The sequence below is a fragment of the Cimex lectularius genome, unplaced genomic scaffold (genome assembly GCF_000648675.2).
Source record: "Cimex lectularius strain Harlan isolate CLEC.00 unplaced genomic scaffold, Clec_2.1 scaffold74, whole genome shotgun sequence".
NCBI classification, from domain to species: Eukaryota; Metazoa; Arthropoda; class Insecta; order Hemiptera; family Cimicidae; genus Cimex; species Cimex lectularius.
The window spans coordinates 685,240-709,357 of record NW_019392795.1 but is presented as its reverse complement, the minus strand read 5'-3'; the positions used below and the strand labels follow the sequence as shown (position 1 = coordinate 709,357).

The 24,118-nt window shown below is 35.1% G+C and overlaps 3 protein-coding genes across 3 annotated transcripts in view; 1 reads left to right on the top strand and 2 right to left on the bottom strand.

Moving 5' to 3' along the window:
- Positions 1-3,936, bottom strand: part of LOC106667633 (vesicular glutamate transporter 2) — a 54,747-nt gene extending 50,811 nt beyond the window's left edge. The window contains exon 1 of the mRNA XM_014395707.2: positions 3,862-3,936. The gene's annotated coding sequence lies outside the window, so the exon portion shown is untranslated. The remainder of the gene's footprint in view (positions 1-3,861) is intronic.
- A 9,475-nt stretch (positions 3,937-13,411) lies between these two features.
- On the bottom strand, positions 13,412-19,939 carry LOC106667583 (elongation of very long chain fatty acids protein 6). The gene is made up of 2 exons (XM_014395621.2): positions 19,324-19,939; positions 13,412-14,566 (listed from the first exon to the last, which is right to left on the bottom strand). The coding sequence occupies exons 1-2, from the start codon at positions 19,647-19,649 to the stop codon at positions 14,017-14,019; spliced, it is 876 nt and encodes a 291-aa protein (XP_014251107.1). The 5' UTR covers positions 19,650-19,939; the 3' UTR covers positions 13,412-14,016.
- A 15-nt stretch (positions 19,940-19,954) lies between these two features.
- Positions 19,955-22,888, top strand: LOC106667584. Its single transcript, XM_014395623.2, has 3 exons — positions 19,955-20,461; positions 22,381-22,508; positions 22,654-22,888. Exons 1-3 carry the CDS (start codon positions 20,080-20,082, stop codon positions 22,804-22,806), a joined length of 663 nt encoding a protein of 220 aa, XP_014251109.1. The 5' UTR covers positions 19,955-20,079; the 3' UTR covers positions 22,807-22,888.
- Positions 22,889-24,118: the final 1,230 nt, after the last annotated feature.

The window sequence follows — 24,118 nt, the reverse complement described above, 5'->3', positions numbered from 1 at the left end:
CTATTTTGACGTCTTTTCATAAGTTCAAAAGGGAATTTTTTTTTCTAATCGCCATTCAATTTAAATTGGTGTAAAATTTGATATTCAAATGAGCGACAAGTTCTTTTTTTAATCAATTTCTTCGCGAATGTTTATTTCGACATATATGACACGTTTGACAATTATTTATGTCCTCCCTTATTAATAAGCTCATTTGTACTGTCCTTGTTACTATTTTCACCGAAGTAGTTCATTTCTGAATTTTCCTCAGTTATTATGTCACAACGTATCGGTATCTCAGGCGCACCCCTTTCGACTAACCCATTGTTGCCTAGGTTTTCCTGTCGTGATTTTTCTAAAACAAATTGTTACAGCCTTTCTCATATTGTAATTTTTCCTTTGTAATTTTTTATTTATGTAAGTATGTTCCACTAGACACATACAGAATCAATAAACAAACCTTAGTCTTAATAATTTATTTATTGAAGAACCAGTTAAACAAAACATAAATGCAACAACAAAAAATAAAAGAGACAAAACAATAAAAGACAGTAAAACAATAAGTAAAAAAGATAAACATTGATAAAATTTTAAATAAACAAAAGCTCTTAAAACATATCTATGAAAATTCGTGGACATTATATTTTTGATAGCTAAAAATTATTCTAACCAATTATTATTTGTATAATAATGAACCCTTTTATAAAGCGTTTGTCTGTCTGTCTTTGGCTGGCTGTCTGTCTCTCCGCCTGAATGTACTGTTGCCTGCCTGTCTGCCTGGCTCTCCGGCTGTCTGTTTGTCTTCTATCCTTATATCAATGGCCCTGTTTGTTTGTCTGTCAGCCTAGCAACCAATCCACCAAACTATCTGTCCATTTGACTTTCTGTTTGTCTTTATGTTTATCTATCTATCGAACGGGCTGTCTGTCTGCCTGTCTATCTATTTGTCTGTCTGTCTAACTATAAATTAATCTGTCTGTCTTTCTATCTATATATTTATATATTCTTCTAAATATATATACATATATATTTATGTATCTATTATCTATTCATCTATCCATCCATCCATATAACTATTTATCTGTCTATCTGTCAATTCACCAAACTATCTGTCCATTTGACTTTCTGTTTGTCTTTATGTTTATCTATCTATCGATCGGGCAGTCTCTGCCTGTCTATCTATTTGTCTGTCTGTCTCTAACTATAAATTAATGTCTGTCTTTCTATCTGTATATTTATATATTCTTCTAAATATATATACATATATATTTCTGTATCTATTATCTATTCACCTATCCATCCACTCATCTAATTATTTATCTGTCTATCTCTCAATCTGTTTATGTACCTATATATTCATTTTCCTAATTTATCTACCCATCTATCCATGTTATATCTATATAGCTAGTGTGTGGTGATTAGCGACCGTTAATCGATATTTATTTAGAAATCGTGAGATGCGGTCTGGTGTGATGTAGGTTTAAAAAAAACATTTTCTTTATCGTGACAACGTTTCGATCTTTATTGAGATCATCTTCAGGGCCTGGGATTTACAAACATTGTTTACATATAACAATTACATTTTGGATGTGGAAAAGTGAATTTATACAATGCAAAATATATTTTATGTATTCAATCAAAAGTATTTCTATATATTCTATTCTAGTGAGTAGAAATACTTTTGATTTAATTTATAAAATATATTTTGCATTGTATGAATTCACTTTTCCACATCCAAAATGTAATTGTAATATGTATAAATAGATAGATAGAGAGAGAGAGATAAATAATATGGATTATATAGAAAGGGATAAATAGGAAAAGGAAAGCTAAATTGTTGGGAAATTAGACTATGTGAAAAATATTTGATGTGGAATGTAATGTAATGATACATGTATGTTATCTATATTGAATTTGAATAATGATATTGGCGTTGCTGCGACTGAGCTTACATGTATCTGTTCTGTAATTGATGCTGTGTTTATCTCTGTTGATATAAACCATTTTTAAGAAATTACGTTTATGTTTGTTTTGTTCTGTGTGTAATACTTTTGGATTTTTGAAGTCGAAATTGTGTTGGTGTTCAAGATGGTGGTTAGCGAGTGCTGTAGGATTTTGCGTAGGTTTTTTGCAATCATAGATATGTTGCTTTTCTCTCTTATCCAGATATTGGGATGTAAGACCGATGTAAGTTGCCTGACAGTTTAAACAGTTGATCTTGTAAATTACGTCAGATTTATTTGTTATTGTTGTGGGATCTTTAATTTTGGAAAAAAGTGTTTGAATTGTTTTATAATTTTTGAAAGCTATTTTGAAGTTATCATCACCAGGACCTGAAGATGATCTCAATAAAGATCGAAACGTGGGCACGATAAAGAAAATGTTTTTCTTAAACCTACATCTCACGATTTCTAAATTATATAGCTAGTCTTCAACATTCTCTCACTATTGGTCATTTTATCTGCCTCTGACACCCCGACACACTCTTTTCCTCTTTTAACGTTCTTTTAATAATAGATAATTCTTAAAACTCCGAAATTATCAAACAATTCAATCTTTAACAAAATGATTGAACTTGGACAAAACCGAGGTGTTTTCCATGGACTGCGGTATACAATTCAAATCAGGAACTCACCAACGTCAAAAAGAACCTTGAAACGTGATCAATCCGTTCAAATTATATGAAATCAATGAGTTCGCGTGGACAGGAGATCGTGGATTTGTGTAGGAATTCAATTCATAATTGAGATGATTTTTAGTCGCTATGATAGGTGTTTTTCCACTCGTATCTCTTGGGATTCCATAATTCCCCGGACTAGTTATAGCTATTTAATGTTTTGTTTGTTTCTAATGCCAACACATAGCCTTTTCCACCTATCACAAAATTCAATTAATGAAGGCAAAAACAAGAATGTCTCAGGGAGAAATTCATCTTTATATTAGAAGTACCATAAAACGAACATTAGCACTATTATGTTACGGAGTTCTGTATGGGCCTTCACGGTTAAAATTTAGAAAAAGGGGAAATTTGTGAATCCAAGGTCCTCTCAAATATCTTCTGTCGGGCTGAAATGTTTGTTCTTCTAGTTATTGTCATTAAAAATACTGACACGTTTTTTGTTTCTTTTCTTCGGCGATTTTGTTTTCTTCTGCCGCCAAACTCCCCAATGACGCACGACGCTATAATAAACGAATGGGTTGGATGGTCGTGTCATTTTGTATGAACGCTTTTGGGCATGGCGTTGTTTTATTTTTATCAAAATGATATTTTTTTAAAAATTAAAAACCGAACACAGTTAACATTTTTGTTAGCCCGAATCTTGAAAAAGGCTCTCGGCCGCATTGAAAGTTGTTCAATTTCAATTTTATTTTCGGGAAAGACGTTCAGATCACCCGTGCAGCAGTTCAAATGAAACCACCAACTGCCAAGAATATGGATCTAGACAATTTGTCAAATCATATGCTTCTTGTACACCTATAATCAAAGAAAATATTAAAATTGTTGGAAAAATCGTCTCTCGTTAGCCCCCTTATCGACATGTTAAGTTAATTGTCTTAAAATTACTGTATAATTATTAAGAAAACATCTAACAACAGGCACTTGTAATTCCAAAGGTTTGGCTCGACTGTATTATGAATTTGTTCATTTTTTCAATTTACATAACCAAAATGAACTACAACAAAACATGTTCTGTCTAGAAGTTTAAAAAATGCCGATCCGACCGCTCAAGAAACAGGAAGAGTTACGGTAGTTCTGCCATTCTAAACTGAGGCGGAATGAAACATAGTGAATGTTAAAGTTAAAAGGAAGGGGACAAAGGAAAAGAAAGAAAAGCGAAATGATCCAGTAAGCCAATAACAAAAATAATTAATACAACTAACCTTTACGAAGCCCAAAGCTGATCGACGTAAAGGAATGTGCTAAGAAAGTGAATGGGGAATACAAAACAAGAATTGTTTATAAAACAGGTTTGGTCGACTTGTTTGAAACGAGTGGACGCAATTGAATTTGAGAGACAAATGTGAGGAAAAATGGGCCGAGAACAAGGAAACACCAAGATAAAAAATACAATTTATAAATTTTTATTTATCTAGTCTAATTTTATCACAGTTGATGATATCTATAATATAGAAACATCAATTTTTCCAGTTATTTTTGTAATGGCTTAAAGAAAAGTAAAAGAATTACTGAGTTTTTGTAGATTTAATGTCTTGAAACAAATAGTTTCACTTTTTTTTCTCTAGATATTTTATGTCCCAGCTGCTCGCTTTCCATCTCTAAATTCTCTCACTCTCTCTTACGCACTTTTTTGCTCAGTTTCTTTTTTGATTCGGTTTTTTTTAGTATATGCTTCTCTGCAAATAAATTTCTCATTCTCTCCCTTCTTCCTCCTGCTTTCTTTCAGTTGTTCTGTAACTCTATAACTTTTTCCCACTCTTTTTTCTTCAGTCTCCTTTTTGGCTCGCTCTTTCATCCAATTTTGCCTCTTACTTCATATATTTATTTTCATTATTATTTCATTCTGTGTATTTGTCTCTCTCACTAATTCACTCTCTCCTCTCTTCTCTTTCCATCTATCCTTCTATTCGTCCATCTGTCCACATATCTATCAATCCAATTATTTATCTATTTATCAATCCATATATCCTTCTATCGGTCTACATGTTCTTCCATACTATGTATCCTCATATCTTTCTATCGGTCTATCTAACCATTGTTACATTCATTTATCTAATCTACATATCTATCTATCCATTTATTTTTCTTTCCATTTATCTACACATTTATACATCTATATTAATTCTCTCTCTCTCTCTCTCTCTCTCTCTCTCTCTCTCTCTCTCTCTCTCTCANATATACTATCATGTGTTTATTTTAATTCGCTTCATTTTGTTTTCAAATTGATTGAAGTTAAACTGCATTGAAAATATATGTAAATCGAGTATAGGAGATATTGATAGTTTTGAGTACGGGCATCGGTCAGCGTTATGGAATGTCCGATCAATTTATGATTAATTTGCCCAACTGTTACTACAAAGTAGTAAAAAAAACCCTGAGACAAGAAGATGAAGATTTCAGACCAAAACTGGCCCAGTGAGTACACGTTCAACGCGGTCCATAATCATAGGTTTCTATCTTTTTTTTGAGGCTGGTCATCGGGCGATGGAAAGAAAGAGAAAGAGAGAAAACAAAACCAGTTGGGCCGAATCTTCGAGCCGACCGTGAATCCCTTAAATGTCGAGGATCTTGACTTTGACCGGAATCCTGCCCCACGCAACACAACTTGTCGCCCGACTCCTTCCAGCCATTTTCCACCGACTTGGCGGAATTTATTTCAATAAATGCTTTGAAGGACTTTTCTAAGCAGAATAAATTTTGAAGTTATATGAAAAAAGGTATGATTTCACTACCTGCAATCATTTTTAATTATTTAATTACTTATAATAATTTAATAACAGAAATTTCAGGAATTGTGAGGTGTTTTTGATTTGTAACAAGGTCAGGCTAAAATAATGCTTTGCATTTATTTAAGTTTCTTACTTAAAATGATTTAAATACAAGTTTATGTACAAACCTTTATTTGCTGGACATTGTGTTATTTAAAGTATGTGTTCATTAAAAAAACATTTTTATGTCATGGGAAATGTTTACAGCCGTTAGAATAGAACGTCCTTCTCACGCTAGTTTAGAATCGTATTACAATAAATTCCTAAACTTTTCTGTTTGTTTTGTTTACCGAGACAATTATTCTTAGACTTATTAGAGAAACATGTATAAATTATAATATTTTGTAGGTCAGTTTTCCTTCGTTGTTTCGGCGAATCGTTAAAAAAGATATGGCACCAGATTTCAAGAATCTACAAAATTTAATACAACCTGATTATTTTAGAACTCTTGTGAGAATACAACATAATAATAATAAGCTTTATTTTTGGATTTTAGGCCAACCCATAACAGGTTTCCTCCAAATTCCTGTTATCCAATTATTATAAGTAATTAAATAATTAAAAATAGTTGCAGGTCGAAATTAAAAATTTTTACATAAAACTTGAGAATTTATTGTGCTTAGGAAATGCCTTCAAAAGATAAAGTATATAACACTTTTTTGCCAGATTTTAGAGACATATTTTACAAGATAAAAAGTAATGCAACATATTATAAATAAAATAAAATACTACAAATTAAATTAATCAATATTATTATTCGGAAATCGTGAGATGAGGTCTGGTGTGACGTAGGATTAAGAATAACATTTTCTTTATCGTGGCAACGTTTCGATCTTTATTGGGATCATCTTCAGGCCCTGGGGTTTACAAACATTGTTTAAATTTAACAAATACATGTAGGATGTCGAAAAAAGTGAATTTATACAGTGCAAAAAAATATTTTTTTTTTTATTCAATCAAAGTATTTCTACTCACTAAAAGTGTTTGTTTATTCTTGCTTGTCGTGTTGAGAGTGCCAGTGAGCTATTGCCAAATCCCAGGCCCTGAAGATGATCTCAATAAAGATCGAAACGTTGGCACGATAAAGAAAATGTTTTTCTGAAACCTACATCACACCAGACCGCATCTCAAGATTTCTGAATAATTTAAAATAGAGTTAATTTTGTTTCTAAGCTGTTTCTAATGCTTGTACACATACTTCTACACGGTACATACGGCATTCCTACTCTTCCTGGAACAATCCATACTCCTATGCAGACGGTACCGCCATCCTACATAAACCTCAACGTTCAACAAAACGTTACAAAGTATATCAATTAATTAATCTTTTTACGTAAGGTATTGGTCGAAATGAAAAAGTTAGTGTCACGAGCGGGATTCGATCCCACGACCTTCGGCTAAATACGCCGCTGCGCTAACCACGGTCGTGGGTCCGAATCCCGCTCGTGACATTAACTTTTTCATTTCAACCAATACCTTACATAAAAAGATCAATTAATTGAAAGAAGTTATTTGGTCAATCGGACCACGAAATATAATGGGTTACAGCGTATACAATCCCTACAACCATAAATCCTTCGAACCATCCATCAATGCTCCTTCTATGTATCCAATCTTACCATTCACGATGGCATTAATATTCCATATTTGTGTATGTTTCTGAAGTAGTACTACAATAAGTTTTGCAAATCCAGTCACACAAACCCTCGTATCAGAAACCTTTCATCCCAATAATGAAATGTCTTTTTTCTCTTTATATATATTTTTTGTTTTCATTTTGTTTCGTTTTACGCTCTAAGGTGTTATTAAATTTACTTAATCTCAACAATTAGCGCGATCCATGAGATGGGAAGTTGGTGTCCGAGTGGATCGAGGTCACGACGGCTCAAGTGGTAGAGCAGCGGCGTATCTAGCCGAAGATCGTGGGTTCGAATCCCGCTCGTGCCATTGACTTTTTTATCTCAACTAAAAACCTTAATTAATTAAAACAATTATTAATACTCATGGAAGGATTTTTTTATAATAAGAATAATTTTTGTCTTCTCTTTATTTGCATACTTGAGGTTTTTCAATGGGTTAATTAGATTGGATTGATAACGCATTTGAAAGAAGTGATAAACATTCTTTTGTTTAATTTGATACAGAAACTTGAATTTCCGTGTGAAATGTTTTTTTCTTTAAGCCAGATTGTTTATAAAACCTGCCGTTTCCCATATTTAGTCTTCAAAAGTACGAACTAAACAATAAAAAAAGCTATATAGGCAAATGAAGATAATAATATACCTCATTGATGCCGCTAATTGTATGAGAACGTTGGGTCTTGTTTAATTTCTACTCTACCCGTTGATTATTTAGATTATTTTTTTATAACACTCATCCGTTCAATGTACGAGGACGTCGGGTTGTAATATGAAAAATGTCACGAATTTCGCGGGCGATGTTGGATTGTAATATCACTAATGCCAGCAATTGTACGAGTCGGGTATTCTTGTATTTTAACGCTACTACTTGTTTATTGAGGTGACCTACCACATAATAGGAATGATGATGAGGATACTAGGAAGCGGGTTTTGTGCTCCCCAGGCACTGCAGCCTTTTGGCTTATCGTACTTTCCTAGTTCTTTAGTTCAGTCCAATCGACTCAAACCTTCTTCTTAGAAGTATTAGGTCGTTGACTGTTGCTGGTACAATGTTATATGCTAGGTTGTCTCCATTGAACCGTTGCTTCGCATACGAAGATGCCACCCAATGCCAGCAATCTTTTAAAGATTTTGACTTTGTTTTCTCAACAGCTGCATCGGTCGGAGACTAGACAAATATTTTCAAACCTCCATAACAAACAGTTCCAAGTAAAACCACTTTTTGATTGATTTACCACTGCTGTAATTATTCAAGGAAGAATAATGTGAAAATAACCTCATTATATTTCGTGGCCCGATTGACAAAATAACTTCTTTCATTAATTTATCTTTTTTATGCAATGTATTGGTTGAAATGAAAAAGTTAATGTCACGAGCGGGATTCGAACCCACGACCCTCGGCTCAATACGCCGCTGCTCTAACCACTTCAATGTCGTGATAGCTCAAGTTGGGCCGAAGGCGTGGGTTCGAATCCCGCTCGTGGCACTAACTTTTTCATTTCAACCAATATCTTACACGAAAAGATTAATTAATTGTGAAAATAACGTTCAGATCCGTCACGTGGCAACTAGTTTTTACTCCTTCCGGCCCGACGAAGAAATACCTCGATACAACAAGAACAATTTCAGAGCCGGACAAAAATCTAAGGATCCGTTTCCCTTTTCTGTATCGAGACTGAAAGAGGGGAAAGTGAAAGCTGTGCGCAAAGGGAAAACAATTTCTGGACTTGGTTAGCTAACGAAAGGCTTTCTAAAAAATGCCTCGAAGCCACGTAAGTCTCAGTCTACACAAAGGATTTTTACAAAATCAAATAATAAAGAGATATTGTTGCTATTTTGCAACGTTGTATTTAGAAAGAAATGTATAAAATTTAATATTTAATATTACAAACGCGTCAGCATATGGTCATGCCTTTTATTACCTAAATGTCAAGAAAACTACGTTGAAAATGGTAAATTTCCAAGCGTAAACAAGTTCCTGAAATAAGCCATGTGGGCTTGATTAAATTACTAGAGTAAGAACGTTAAGTAGTGTATAATTAGGTCTTTATTGAGACATTCATAAACGAGAAAGTTCTAAAAGCTAAGTTTCTAACTAGGTTCTCTCTCTTTCAATTCCTTTTTCTTTTTTGTTTTCTTTTTTCAAAATAAATCTTACTATTTTAAGTTATTCAAAGGTTTCAAAACAGTTCGGTTCTGAGTTTTTCAACTGTTCATAAAAATAATTAAATATCAGTTCCTCTCGTGCCGAAATCGCTCGGTGAACGACTGTATTAAAAGGTCTCGACCAGGTGGATGTCTTTTCATTATGCACTTAAAAACAAGCTATCTTCTTAAACCGAACAGGATCGATGACAACGTCGACGAAATTCCAATCAAGAGAACGGAAGAGAGATCTAACCGCTGACAAGCCCGTCAACTCCGGAACTTGTATTTATTCAACAATTTCTAATCAATTTCGACTCGGCTTAAGTACTTAAGTAAACATTGAGCTGAAAAGGTTATGCAAGACTTAACATAGTCAACTTGTACATGAATCTTTCTTTTAAAAATATATTTATTTTTACAAGTCTGTTTCGCGTCAACTTGACAATTGTAAAACCATCTTGTACTTTTTGGGTCAATATATACTTTAGTATGTGTGAAAATCCGAGAAGAATATAAAAGAAATAAGATGTTTCCTTTTAACACAGGCATAAAGTTTCTGGCCACGTCGTACTTTATACCTCAAAGTTCTTTGTAATTCCTAGTAATATTAACATGACGTGAATAAGTATGTAAGTCGAATTACCTCGACTTTGAATCGCCTGATTCTTCCTCGTCAGCGAACTTGCGGAAACTACGGAAGCCTGAAAATATCATGAAACGAAATCTAACCAGAAAGGATAAGGAGTTGGAATAAACCGCTCAAGTAAAAATAAACCTTATGGTCCACCTACTCATAAATAAGTTCAAGCACGTTCAATGGGCAAATTGACGTTCTACTTCGACTTCTGCCTAAGTCACCTAACCTTAAGACAACAAAGTTAACAAGGCATACTCAGTCCTGACTGATTTAAGCTTGCAATTTACGAATAAGCAACAGTTATTAGAAATGTCTGTGAATAAACAGCTAAATACCTTGGCTCATGCCATAATTCCTCTAACTGTCCCTTAGCTGGGCCACAAGGTACTAAACCCAGCTTTTATTTAGGCATACACTTTTTAATTGTTTAATATTTTATATGTTTAAGGCCACCAAGAGAACTGACATCATCAGCTGATATTAGTGCAACATGGTAAAAATATAATTATATGGGTTCTTGAAGTACTAATCCCAGACTTAGTTAAGCTTGAATTTCCTAATCTTTACCGATAATAAACAATAGTGTATTTAAAATAATTTCTCGTTAATGAACTTCGTTCCCATCTGGTAGTCATGCCACTGAACAAAACTGGAACGGTTTCATCAGCTTCTGTTCGCTGAGGTGTCCTGCAAGGTTGTACACTATAACCAGACTATTTAAATGTACACTTCCTTTTTTAATGAGCGAGCACCCGATTTACTTAAGACTATCTTCCATGTAATGGCTGCCTCATAAACCGATCAACTCACGTTGTTAAAAAAACTGGTAAAAATCTTATCACATGGGTTCTTGAAAATTATTTGCTAATTACAGTTTTATTTTATCATAAATTGCCAAATCAGCATCAATAATAAGCAACAATGAAATATTTAGAAATTTTCTTGTACAATGAATTACGAACAGGTTGTCACACCATCGACCAACAGCATCGACAAAGTCTCCTGGGCTATTGTTTGCTAAGGTGTATTTCAAGGTTTTATACCATGCCCAACCTTATTTAAACATAAACTTCTTAATTTTCGATGTGCAACTAACCGATTTATCTAGAACATTCTTCACGTAATGAATGCATCATACAATGATCAATTCCTCGATGGCTGAACCACTGGCTAATTCCTCATACCTTTATTCTAGAAGGTTATTTACTAATCACAGTCTTATTTAAGCTTAAACTTCCTAATTCTTAACAAAACAACAATAAACAATATGTACAATGTGTGGTGTTTAGTCACCGTTAGCCAAAGATTATTTGGAGATCGTAAGGTGCGTTCTGGTGTGACGTAGGTTTTAGAAAAACATTTTCTTTATCATGCCAACGTTTCGATCTTTATTGAGATCATCTTCAGGGCCTGGGATTTATAAACATGTATGTATAATAAACAATATGTACAATCCTTTTTTAAACAGTTCACTAATTTTGTGGTCCGCTTGACCAATTAATATATTACAATTAATTAAGGTTTTTAGTTGAGATAAAAAAAGTCAATGGCACGAGCGGGATTCGAACCCACGATCTTCGGCTAGATACGCCACGACGTCACGATAGCTCAAGTGGTAGAGCAGCGGCGTATCTTGCGGAAGATCGTGGGTTCGAATCCCGCTCGTGCCATTGACTTTTTTATTTCAACTAAAAACCTTAATTAATTTCTAACAATATGTACTCCTAATTTCCATTTACTCCTCGCCAAGGTGTTACTCAAGGTTGTACATTAAGCCCAGTCTTATTTAAGCGCAAATGCAAAAATTTTATACGACTAACTGGTTAAAAGACACAACTTCCGGCAGGTACAACTACAACCGGCCAGTTTGATTCATACCATCGTCCAGCAATGATACATTTTCGTAAACTATTATTTAAATAGGTGTTCCTCAAAGGTATACACTACGCCCAGCCTTATTTAAGCATAAACTTTTTAATATTATTCAACAAAAAGGAAGAGTGTTTTATGTATAAAGCTTCCTGGATAATTGTATTGTTAATTAATTACCTTAGACATCGGGCAACTGATGACTCTCCTCAAGGTCCTTTATTATGCTTAATCTTGTTTAGACCTTTTTTTATATGTTTAACTAACATCTTCCAGCAGATAAAACTGCATTGCGACCAGTTTGACTCTTACTATCGACGAGCACTTTCAAAGTTTCATCAGCCATCGTTCACTTAGGTGTTCCTCCAGGTTAAACCCTCGGTATTATTTAAGCATAAATTCAATATTTTTTATATGAACACATGTTGGGGGACGTCGGTGGCCGCAACGGTTTAGGCGTTGACACGTTGGTCATTGTAAGGTAAAATCCCCGGGTTCGAATCCAGCGTGCCTGCATTCGAACCCGACATACTTACAAATGGGCTTTTTTTCAGAACGCCGGCACCCCGAGGGTTGATATAACCTTTGCTGTTGCAAACCCTTGTTTAAAAAAAAAAGTTTCAGCACATACACCTGAATTGTCACTAGTTTGTCTCATACTACCGATCAGCACTGACAAAGTATCATCAACAAATGATAATAGCAATAATAGCAGATAAGCATTGCGACCAGTCGACCATTACCAACGACGAGCACTGTTTCATTAGCCAACATTCACGTACTGTTCCTCAAGGTTACACAATAAGCCTAGCATTAGTCAAGCCATAAACTCTTTAATATTATCCTCGATAATTTGAAGGTTCGGAGAAAGAAAAAACATGAACAACAACAAAAAAGATAAACTACAAATTCGAATATTTTATTAGTCAACTATCAAACAGCAACAGTATAACATTTTTCATTGCTTAATTTTATTACTAATTTATTTCGTAAGGGGTTTTCTTGTAAATCTAAATGATACAAAGTATACAAAAACAGAATATTCGTGAAAAATAAAACAAAAATTATAAAAATTATCAAATCACAATTAACATTTTGATAAAATGGCTGGAATGAGGGTTACATTTTTTTTTTCTTTTTAAGATGCTACATCATGATTACATTTTCATTATAAGGCCGTTTATAATCAATTATTATTTGTTTAACAATTCGTATTTCAAAAACAATTTCCCCTTTTTTAATAATTATTTTTTTAAATATAAAAAAATGTAATTTTAACGAACTATTTTTTAAAACAATTAATGCCCATTGTAGCTTTAATCTATGTTCTTCGAAAGTTTTACATGACTGATTTATCTTTAATAACTTACGAAGGAGTCAAGTATGATAAGCCACTTGTTTTAATTGAAGATCTTCTCGATAAATACTTGTTCGTTTGTATGGGAGCGTTGTGCTTTGTGCTTCAATTTACCTGTACTTAATTGTTGATTCGGGGACAGTTTTCGCAAGAAGCTTTAATAGGTGAACAATATCGAAAAAAAGTTTATTTTTTTCGAGTTTTTTAATTTTTTAAGCCGAAAGGAAGTAAAAGAGGTAAACTTATAAATAGAAAGGACTAGTATTTGAAATAAAACAAACTAAAAAAGAACAATAAATAAAAATAGTAAGATAACAAAAATCTACTTTTTACATTTTTTTTTTTTTTTTGAGAATTTGTTACTTTTTCCTTCTACCATATATTATTTACATATACATTGTCATGTAAAACTTTAGAATATCGGATACCGCCCGGATGTTAAGTTCCAATACAAAACGATCGACTATACAACACCAAAAGCTATATTGCACTTCTTATTATAAAATATAAGAGGAATTTTCACTTTTGATAATAAAATGTTTTAAAAAAAATAAAACTTATGGAATGTAGTTTTGGTTTTTTTTAAAATGCAGAAGAAATGCAAAGTTTTTTAATGTTTTTTTTTCTTTTCTTTAACTAATAAAACTTCCCTTTATAGGGCTAAATCAGTACGATAAAGATCCACATTTACTAAATTCGACGATGCTATTATATATTTGTTTGTTATAAACAACACATGTTGTTCGTTTAACAATTCCTTACGTAAGAATAAAATGTAATAAGCTGAGTTTACACCAAATGTTTTTATCGCATCATTCTAAATTTAAGTTTAATAATTTAAGACTTATCAATTTCAAATATTCTCACTGAGGTCAAAACGAATCTTTATTCATTGAAGCGGATGAATTTCTTTCACGTAATTTTCCATTTATTTCATTTTATTGGCACTTGATTTTATCAGCTGTGTTGCTAGAGAAACCACCGGTCATGCTGACAGCCCCTTTCCTGTGGCTCCTCGGGCTCATGTAGGCCTTGTAGAAGAACCTCGCGAAGAGCACGAAGTAGCTCAGATACATGGTGATCGACATCCTGAGGTTCGTAGACGTCACGTTACAAGGCTGGCGCTGCTGGATGTACTGGGCCGCCCACACATTGACGGTCGTCGCGATGACCATCTGCGCCAGCTGGCACCCGGTGATGACCATGGCGAACCGTTTGGGAGGACTGTAGCCCATCGAACGCAGCGCGTAGTACGTATACATTATGGAGTGCACGCAGTAGTTCATGACGATGAACCATCTGGCGGAGGCCGTGTACTCCGTGTAAGAAAACCAGGCGTATATGAGGACGGTTATGTGGTGGTACCAGTGGAGGAATATCAGCGGCTTTTTCCGCAGAACGATGAATATAGTGTCCCCGAGCTCTGGAAGCTTCGAAAGGACGAACAGCCAAGTCCACACCCCGGCCACTTGGTCCTGCTCGATGAAACTGTAACAAATATAACCCTTTAGACCACACAAAACACTTCTATCATAGTTTTAAAAAAACAATTACGAACAATCTCTTCATATAAAACAAAGCAATTTGATCGTTGCTCTGAAGATCCTGACAGAAATGCAGTACTAGTAGAAGCAACAAGTACAGAAGATCCGTAACGATCAAACAGCTCCAAGATGTCAAGATTTTACAAGCTCAACAAAAGTTAAAGAGAAGAAACGGCCCAGGTTGAATAACCAAGCACGGGAAGAGAGAACAAAATCACTTTCCAAATAATAAAACCCAGTTTAGAAAGGGCACCGCAAGTTGTATAAAGCTTCATTCAATCCACGCAATATAGAAAATACAATAAAAAAACATCAACTTTAAAAACTTTTCATTTACATTTTGTAGATTGATATCAAGAAGAAAAACGTTCCAGGCAGCCTTTAGCATGTTCTACCATGTGGAAATTCAATGAAACCCTTTTTACAATAGGTCAATAATTATCGACCGATTCCGTAATTAACTATAACCAATTCCAGCCTTATTAAACAAATTAGCTAACAAATTTTACAACAAAAAATTATCGTCCTTATCCTGAATCAACGATACAATCGTGAAAAATGTATGACAAGGTTATACAAAGAAAAAAATGTTACAAGTTCAGGTTTTTTTACACCGTGGTCCTGCCTCTGGGCCATAGGAATTTTGAAAAAAAGGCAAAAAAAATAGATTTAAGGTCAGTCAAATACGCTAAAAAATGGTTTTAAGGTCAACCAGAGCAATAAAAAATAAAAATAACTCTCAGTCCGCCGTTTCTCGCTCCAGTATTTACAGAATTTTATATTTTCCTAAGCTTCAATATTTCATCCATTGGTGTTTTATGATCCGAGCATTAAAATCGCTCCACCTCCACCCACCCCCAGGTATTTCTTCTAGGTTTTACAGCATGAAGAGCGCTGTGACTAATCCTTTCGTGAATTCGTTTTGTCGTGTCACTTTCACTCGTGGCCATTTGTCAACACTTTATACCTAGGGTTTATTATTTATTTTCCAGCCAAGGTTGTCCGTTCTGGAATTTACCATCTCGGAAACACATTGATGGTGAACCAGTTTTCCTCGTGTCTCCTTACAAACGGTCCATAGGAAATAATTATTTATGAAATCTACTAATTTTTTTTTAAAGTACCCATGTATAACTAAAAGATTAAAGTTTGTTCTGGTTCAGCTCGCGTTTCGTATAAATGATCCCTAAGCAATAAATATATTTTGTTTTAATGTCTTTGTCTAAGGAAATTTTATAAAGTGCCCAGGTATAAAAATTCCAGTACGTTTAAGTCGGTTCGGGTTGGGATTTGTCAAATTGGAGGTGCATGCCCATTGAGACGATCCAAAAGAAATATTTTTTCCTTAAACTATTTTAAGTACCTGCTAGGAACTCGAGTTCGCGCAAATTAGCATGGTTTGAGACTCAGACCTATTGTAAAAAAAATATTTTGTACATCTCAAGAGTTTTTTTAAGCATCGAAGTAAGTACTCCATTCTCATGGTTCAGGTATTTTCCTTGTTTCCTTCAATTCATACTATTTAAAAACACTGTAATGTATGCTATGCCATTGCTTTTTTTTTAAGTAAAACAACAACACTAGAACTCGAGTTTTTTTTTCTTTTTTGGATGACCTATAAAACAAACAAACCGAATTTTTTTTTAAATTCACTAAGCTTAAGCCTAAGTACCAAGTAGGATTTTAAAATCAATTCAGATTTTTAATCAGCGTTTGGCAAACGATCCATTATTAGAAGTAATTTTTTCGTGTGTCTAGTAAATTGAACTGGGTTTTAAGTACCAATGTAGGAACTCGTGTTCCTTCAACATGTTTCATGTTCAGGGTTAGTTTTTCTTTTTTTTAATGTATCTTGCGTGACAATTAATTTATTTGAAGTACCCAGGCCGAAACTCGAGTTCTTTCAGGTTTATCTTGTTTGAACGGATTCGAAAATGTCAAGTCTACTGAACTAATTTTTCTCAAGTTTTTATGCGTTAAGAGTCCAGTGGGCTTTTTAGCTTAAGTACCAACGTCAGGTACTCGAGTTCTTGCAGGTTTTTGTTTGAGGCGCACTCGACAAAATAATTCGTGTACGTTCCGAGTTCTTTGCGTTTCCTGACAAACGATCCATTTAATTTCTTTTTATGACAACTCTATTGAACTTATTTTTCTCATGTCTTTATGTGTTGAGATTTCCAGTGAGTTTTAGCTTAAGTACCAACGCAGGTACTCGAGTTCGTTACAATTTTTTGCATTTCCTTTTTTTACGTGCCAAGTCTACTGAACTTTTTTTTTTTCAAGTTATTATGTGTTAAAGGTTCACTGAGCTTTAACATAAGTACTAACGTGGATATTCGAGTTCTTGCATATTTGTCTTGTTTAGGATGCCAACATATTGACATAAAAACAAAACAAAGCCGTCGAATTTGTATGTGTTAAAAGTACAAGCTTTTTTAAGTTCCAGCTTAAGAACTCAAGTTCTTTTGAGCCGGTTAAGGTTCAGATAGATTGATTGTCTCTTAACAGATCCTTTTTAGTGTACCTTGTAAGTTGATCTAGCTTTAAGTCCAGCATAGGAACTCGAGTTCTTTGAAGTCGGTTCAGGTTCAGGGTCAGCTTTTCCTCTCGTTTCCTAATAAACGATCCATAAGAAGTATTGGTTTATTGCTTTTTTTAGTGTGTCTAATAAGTGAATCTAGCTTTTTTTAAGTACCAATGTAAGAACTCAACTTCGAGTCGGTTCAGGTTCAGGGTCAGCTGTTCCTAGCAAACAGCCCATAAGAACTATTTTTTTAGTGCTTTGTAAGTCGACCTTGTGTCGATACCAACAACATAGGAATTCGTTGAGGTCGATTCAAGTTTAGCTTTTCCTCGCATTACCTTATAAACAATCCATAAAAAATAATTATTTTAATACAAAACTGTGTACATCAGTAGCCCCATAGGAACTCGAGTTCGCTCAGTTCCCCCGGGCTAATTCGGATGGAAGCTATTTTAATAAATGATACAGCCCAGTTCCACTGGAAATCCCACTCAGCCTGTTTATAACCGACGTGAAATTACAGGCGAAGGACAACCCGGTTTCACTTATTCAAAAGCCAGACTAAGGTAGTTTTTACACCATTGATCATGAGGATGGATAGACGAATATCCCTGGCCGCTATAATCAAATATGAAATTTCACCCCTTGAGCGGTCAGATTTCAGCCTTTTCCGACGTAAATCTAATAGATTTTTCACTTTCACCTATTCAATTGCGCAAAGAGAAGACAAATAATATTGTTTTTGAGGTATCTGAAGTAAATCCAACATATTCTGTGAATAAATAGTGAGAAAAAACTGTTACACGTGAGATTTGTCTATTAAAAATTCAAAACTTTTCAAACCGGCGTTGATTTTTAAACTTGTTTAAGAGGCCGGATAAATATACCTTTTGCCTGAAATAAGTCATCAATTGTAACTTGTGCAAGACCTCAAATCTTGAACCTTTCAAAATCGCTGTTACTTTAACTACTTGAAATAAACTGGATCGGCCAAGTTAGCAAGCGACTTTTGAAATACTCCACGGGTATTTCAAACTCGAAATTTCGAAAATGTAAAGTTAAGTAGTGTACTAAGTCGTTTCAGATCCGATGACTGATGGTCATCGATATCAACTGTTGATTTTTAATCCTTACAAGAGTACTTTCTCATTTCTCAAATTTGATCAGGCTGTCGATGATGACCAGCTAACGACAAAAGTTTTAATCAGATACAGTAATGAAGTATTGATTTCATATAGTCTACTTTGCCCGGATATTATATTGTATAGATGTAGGTCTTAGTCAATATTTGACTTACGAGGCATCCAGGTCATTGAAGAGCCTTGGATTTTAAAATCCACGTTGATCCTGGGTCAATATTGACCGAATTGCCTCATTTTTTCTTCTTCTAAATACCTAGAAAACCATACAGATACCTAGACTTTTATTTTCCAAGAGAAAATCGGCATACTTTGATCATGCGACACGTTGACCTTGGACAATGTTTTCGCCTTTTAACCCATGTTGGTTAAGACCGGTTGGTTGTTGACCCGACTCGTTCCGTTAGAAATTTACCTTGTAAATTTTACCTGAGGAATTTTCTTTTTCAAGGATTAAACGGGGTTGATTTTTAAAAGAGTTCAAGGGATTAACCACAAAATGATTGAGTTTGTAAAGGATTCGACATGAGGATAAAAGCATCTTGTAATTATTAAAAACAAAAATAATGAGATTAGTCTTTCAAGAAGGATTTTTTTAAATGAGAAATGTTCTATCTTTGCTTCCTCATGCGCGAAATTGCAATATAGATAAGTAGAAATGCCCGCTCTGACGATATGTCTCTTTATCCTTATCCGCCGGCTTGTTGAGACAAATTTTATATTGATGTATTTCTATGGTAAACAAGTGCATTTTCGTCAAGTAAAATGTTGGAAAAGTTCAACCATGGCTCTGATAATAATGGTTTATGGTTTTTTTTTTGTTAAAATAAAGGGAGGATGAAAGAATGAGCGAGTGCGGTGGTTGTCGAGGGGCGGACCGGCGATGCCGAACACGCTCGAAGCGCCGGGTTGCATATAGGTTTTGCAATATTCCGGCTCGAGCCTCCGACCTCAGGATTGGCAAACAAGACCGATTATGTCACCGGTTCGTCCTCGTTAAAGCTAAAACGATAAAGAAAGTTTCATTTGGATATTTACCTCGGGACGCAGATGGACTGGTATAAGCCGTAGTTTTTGAGTACGTAGAGGAGTTCCGGTGCGGTCCTATAAGCGCCCATGATGCTGAAAGCGGCGAGCAACGAGTTCCAGAGGCACAGGAGCCCTTCGAGCTTGAAAGGCCGCCTGCTCTGCATGAAGTACTGTATGCCGAAGATGAGTATCATGTAGAGGCCGGAGATGTAGAAACTGATGGTCCAGTTTTTGGTCATCCACGCCCGGGTCTCCTGGTTGCTGAACTCCTCCTCGAAGTGAAAAATGTAGGAGTAGTTCCTGTTTGTGACCATGTCGCTGAATCCTGCCCTCATTCTGAACCGGGCTCGTCTAGAGCATAAAAAGAAGTTGGCTTTTTTTCTTAATCGACAGGAGGTCCGAATGCCCGGTGATACTGCTCTCTCTTCTGTACCGCGCCGGCTAAGCGTGAAACATTGGGTGTCGGCACGGCGGTCGAGATCCACAGACTGAATGGGGAGTCGGGATGGGTCTTTCTTCTGAAAATATCCCCGGACGGCGGCGAATCGATGGAGTGGGGCGACTATCGAGACGCGACTATCGTCCTCCCATTCGTTCAGCCGGCTATCGATGCCCCGCACTTTTCAGTCTCGGCCTCCCTCAGTTCTTCAAAAAATTCAGACGATTTTATCGATAGTCACTGTCCCCGAGGCTCGTCCCTTTAAGCGCCGAACGATATACAACTAGCTTCCGGACAAAAATGAAAACAAAAAAAAACTGAATCATATGCTCGGCAACATGCACTCGGATCGGCTTGCGAAAAGTTTCAAGAAGCTCATCGCCGACCTGAGGAGGATCGAGGCTAGCCGGGAAGACATAGAAGCGGCCAAGGAGGAGTTGGAAGATGTCATCGGTTCCAGGAGGGATTACGAATCCGCGACCACCGTCTCGGCGTTGATATCCCTCTTGGACAAAAGAGACGAGCTCGGACCGCTCAACGTCCGCCATCTCTACGGGATTCTGGAAAGAGAGAGCTTCGCCGGGTTGAGGGCCGCCCTCAACGAACACGGACGAGAGATGAGGCGGTTCCTCGCGGAAGAGTTCGTCAGAGAGCCGTGCGCCGATCTCCAACTCCGGGTGTTCACGGAGCACGTATTCCCTGAAAAAGGTACGGAAAACAATCCGACTTTTCAACGGATTGTCAAGCCCTTAGCGGACTTCTACAGGGTCACAAAAAGCCCTACTTCTTACAAGCCAACTTTAAAAAATGTATATATTTATAAAAGTCTTCTCGACTTTATTATCCACGTTTAAATCCTCTAAACTTCAAATTCCTTTCAAAGTTTGCCTTGGACCCCCACCGAGTTTCATTTTTTTAATAGTTTTATTTATTTTTAAATTGAAATTATGGGAACGTTGCCTAAATACAATACAATTTTTGAGAAATGATGATGCGGATCCACGGTACAGATGATGATGACCTTGGATCCTCCTCATCATTTGCTGAAATTTACGGTTTGTTGAGTTCCTCCATCATGTTTAAAACCCATAAATTATAATTGAGTGTAAATACTATTCGTTGAAGTCTTGAGGAGCTGTCAAGAATGAAGTAGTTTATAAAAACACCTTTCTCATTTTTTTGCCGACGTTCGATCTTTATTCCGGTCATCTTCAGGGCATAAAGTGTAGTACTATTCTTGTGGTGTCATATAGGTTTTGTCTTGTTTTTCTAAACTTCCTCATTCTTGACCACTCCATGACTAACAAATTACGAAACAACAGGTCACTTAGAAACAGACGTAAATACTAATTTAAAACATAAAAAAGACGATTTTTAAAAAGATTTCCTTGAGATGAGAAAAGATAAAATTGTCCTTTATTAAGAATTAATCCATTTATGTTTAGTGGTCTAATTGACCATAATTATTTCAATTAATTATTCTTTTTATGTAAGGTCTTGGTTGAAATGAAAACTTGAAAATTGGCCGAAAGAGGTAAAATGTGAAAAGTTGAAGATTGAGTGAGATGGTTGGGGGAGTTAGTATCCGAGGACCGAGTGGATCTAAGTCACGATAGCTCAAATGGTTAGAGCAGCTGTGTATTTAGTTCAAGGTCGTAACACTTTTTCATCTCAATCAAGACCTTACATAAAAAGAATAATTAGTTAATACAAAACAAAAAAAAGGGAAAAAAGTATCGTATGCGTTGATTTCTAACTGATCAAGCAGAACAGAACTCCTCTGGGGACTCTACTTTTCCTTTTAAACTTGCCCACGGTGGTCAAAGGTAGATAGAATAGCTAGAGAGAGTGCCTCAATTGGTACTCCTCGGGAGTGACCTCTTATCGTCACATTAGGCAGCTCTTCTGGGTGGCCTGGAGGCATGAAACACAAGAAACTAGTTTTTTACAATTTAAAAAAAATCCTCAATTCCTTCCTTAAAAGAAGGAACCCTTGATCTTCACTCCATACTAAACTTCTTAACTCCATTATTAACTTATTAACAATAATAGATAGATTCCCTCAATTCTTATTTTGTCTAGTGCCCATTATTCTGTAATAATAATTTGTAGTAAATATAAATTCTGGTTGTCGGAAGTTGATCAGGGGCACCTATCTCCAGGGTCTCGAGTGTTGGTCTTGGGTTGGATTGTGGGGTGCATCCCCGAACTCCATGATCAAAGTATCTCCAGTGAGATTTGAGGAAATTTTAGGAGGAATATGGATTTGTAAAATTTCAATTTAAAACTAAAAACGCCAATTCTAAAAAAAAAAAAAAATAAAAGATTTCTTAATGATAAGGCAAGATAAAATTGACATTTATTAAATAAATATTATAAATTAAACAGAAAACAGTACATTAGAAAGATTATGTTATGTGAAGTGTTAAGTCAATCAAAAATAAAATTGGCATTTTCCATTAATTTCTACTTGATATAATTGATTTTATCAATATATCAATTCTTCAAACAATAAATAAAAATAGAAAATTAACAAATATCAATTTAAAATCCAAATCACAAAAATCGAAAATAGAATATACTAGCCATGTCAGGTAAATAAATGGTTTTATTGATTTAATTTCCAGTTATCAGTCTTCTAGCAAGCAGTTTGAACGATTCGTGGCTCGAGGTTGCCAAGATTATAGAGCTCGGTGACTGGAACATCCAAGTTATTGAATCTATGGACGTAGAGAACGAAGAAAAGATAAAAGAGGTACAGATTTTTTTCCCTTGTGGATAAACTGTGCTCATTGAATTTTTAGGCCTGTACCCATACCATTTTTCATCTTCTTATTTTCACATACTGCTCTCTTTTCAATAATTATTTTAATTTTTTATTCTCTACCCCCTACCTCAAGATGCTTAAAGTCTATGCCAAGGAGGGTAGATTTTTAATGAAAAGAGGACGACTTTTAAACGCGTTGGCTCAGATAAGGAGAAACGACCTGAGGATGCAGGTACAAAAATCATTTATGGAGCCCTGTCTCTGCCCTGCCTGCATACCCTTGTGATGCAAAATGAAGGTAATGTACATAAATAATTAAAAGCAATTTTCAAATGTTTGATAGTCTGTAAATAATTGTTATTTTTGAAAAATTGTTTATTCTTATTTTTTTACGAAAAATATATGTATTTACTAAATGCAAATGTTTTTTTAATTTTTAGTTATTCTGTACAAGTATATATTATAATTTAACATATTAATGTTATTTATTTATATTTTAACCTTCAACAAAAAATAATGACCATCTTGTTTGAACTTAACCACCTTACAATGTTTCTAGGCTATCACGACATGACATTAAGTATTAAAACTTGCACACGCATACATTATACAAGCATACACACATACAATGAAACCTCTTGCTAAGGGACAGTCATGGTACCATTATTTTTGTCCTCTTTCAAGAAGTGTCTTCTAGAGTTTTTTTAGCGTCTGATAACCCATAGTCTGTAATCTGTATATGTACGGATATGTGAACTGTAGATTTAGACCGATTTTTTAATTATTTCAGTTCATTTAGTTGAGATGAAAAAAAGCTAATGGCACGAGAGGGATTCGAACCCACGACCTTCGGCTAGATACGCCACTGCTCTACCACCTGAGCTATCGTGACCTCAATCCACTTGGACATCAACTTCCTATCTCAACCCCACCTTATGAGTTTTCCCTCCTTTTGCCATTTTTCAAATGTCGTGTAATCGGTTTGGATTCTCGACGACAATTGAAATGGCGACGGAGAGCTTTAGTGAAGTGTACTTCATTTTAATTCATTAAATTCACTATTTTCGTGGTCCGCTTGACCAATTAAATCATTACAATTAATTAAGGTTTTTAGTTGATGAAAAAAAGCTAATGGCACGGGAGGGATTCGAACCCTCGACCTTCGGCTAGGTACGCCGCTGCTCTACCACCTGAGCTTTGTAATTGTAAACAAATTTCCGAGCTTTCCTGAACTTTAAAAAAAAAAATCACTTATTTTCTTACTTTTAAAGTCAACCTTTGGTAGGTCGGGTGTCATCATTAAAACACTTAAACTGAAATAATGAATTGATAAAATATCATGAAGAAAATAAGAATATATGTGAGTGGAGGATTAAAAAATTCAAGAAAACCCTTTAAATCAATTAATCAATTTTAAATATAATTAGAGATTGTTTTGACACCTAAAGATCATTTATTCTACCCTAAAAAAAATGTGCCCTCCAAAGATTTTCTGAATGCATTTTTGCAAGGACATTTTCTGATGTGCATGTCCTTGTACCTTTATTTAGTAAAGGTGAGTAATGCATGGAAACCTATTAGGTTTTGTGGTCCGATTG

Bases quoted from the DNA above. Each gene is read 5' to 3' on its own strand.
- LOC106667584 (XM_014395623.2), top strand. From the start codon at position 20,080: ATGCTCGGCAACATGCACTCGGATCGGCTTGCGAAAAGTTTCAAGAAG. The intron at 20,462-22,380 runs GTACGGAAAACA...TTTAATTTCCAG, and splicing joins GCACGTATTCCCTGAAAAAG to TTATCAGTCTTCTAGCAAGC. The intron at 22,509-22,653 runs GTACAGATTTTT...CCCTACCTCAAG, and splicing joins ACGAAGAAAAGATAAAAGAG to ATGCTTAAAGTCTATGCCAA.
- LOC106667583 (XM_014395621.2), bottom strand. From the start codon at position 19,649: ATGAGGGCAGGATTCAGCGACATGGTCACAAACAGGAACTACTCCTAC. The intron at 14,567-19,323 runs GTAAATATCCAA...TATTTGTTACAG, and splicing joins CAGTCCATCTGCGTCCCGAG to TTTCATCGAGCAGGACCAAG.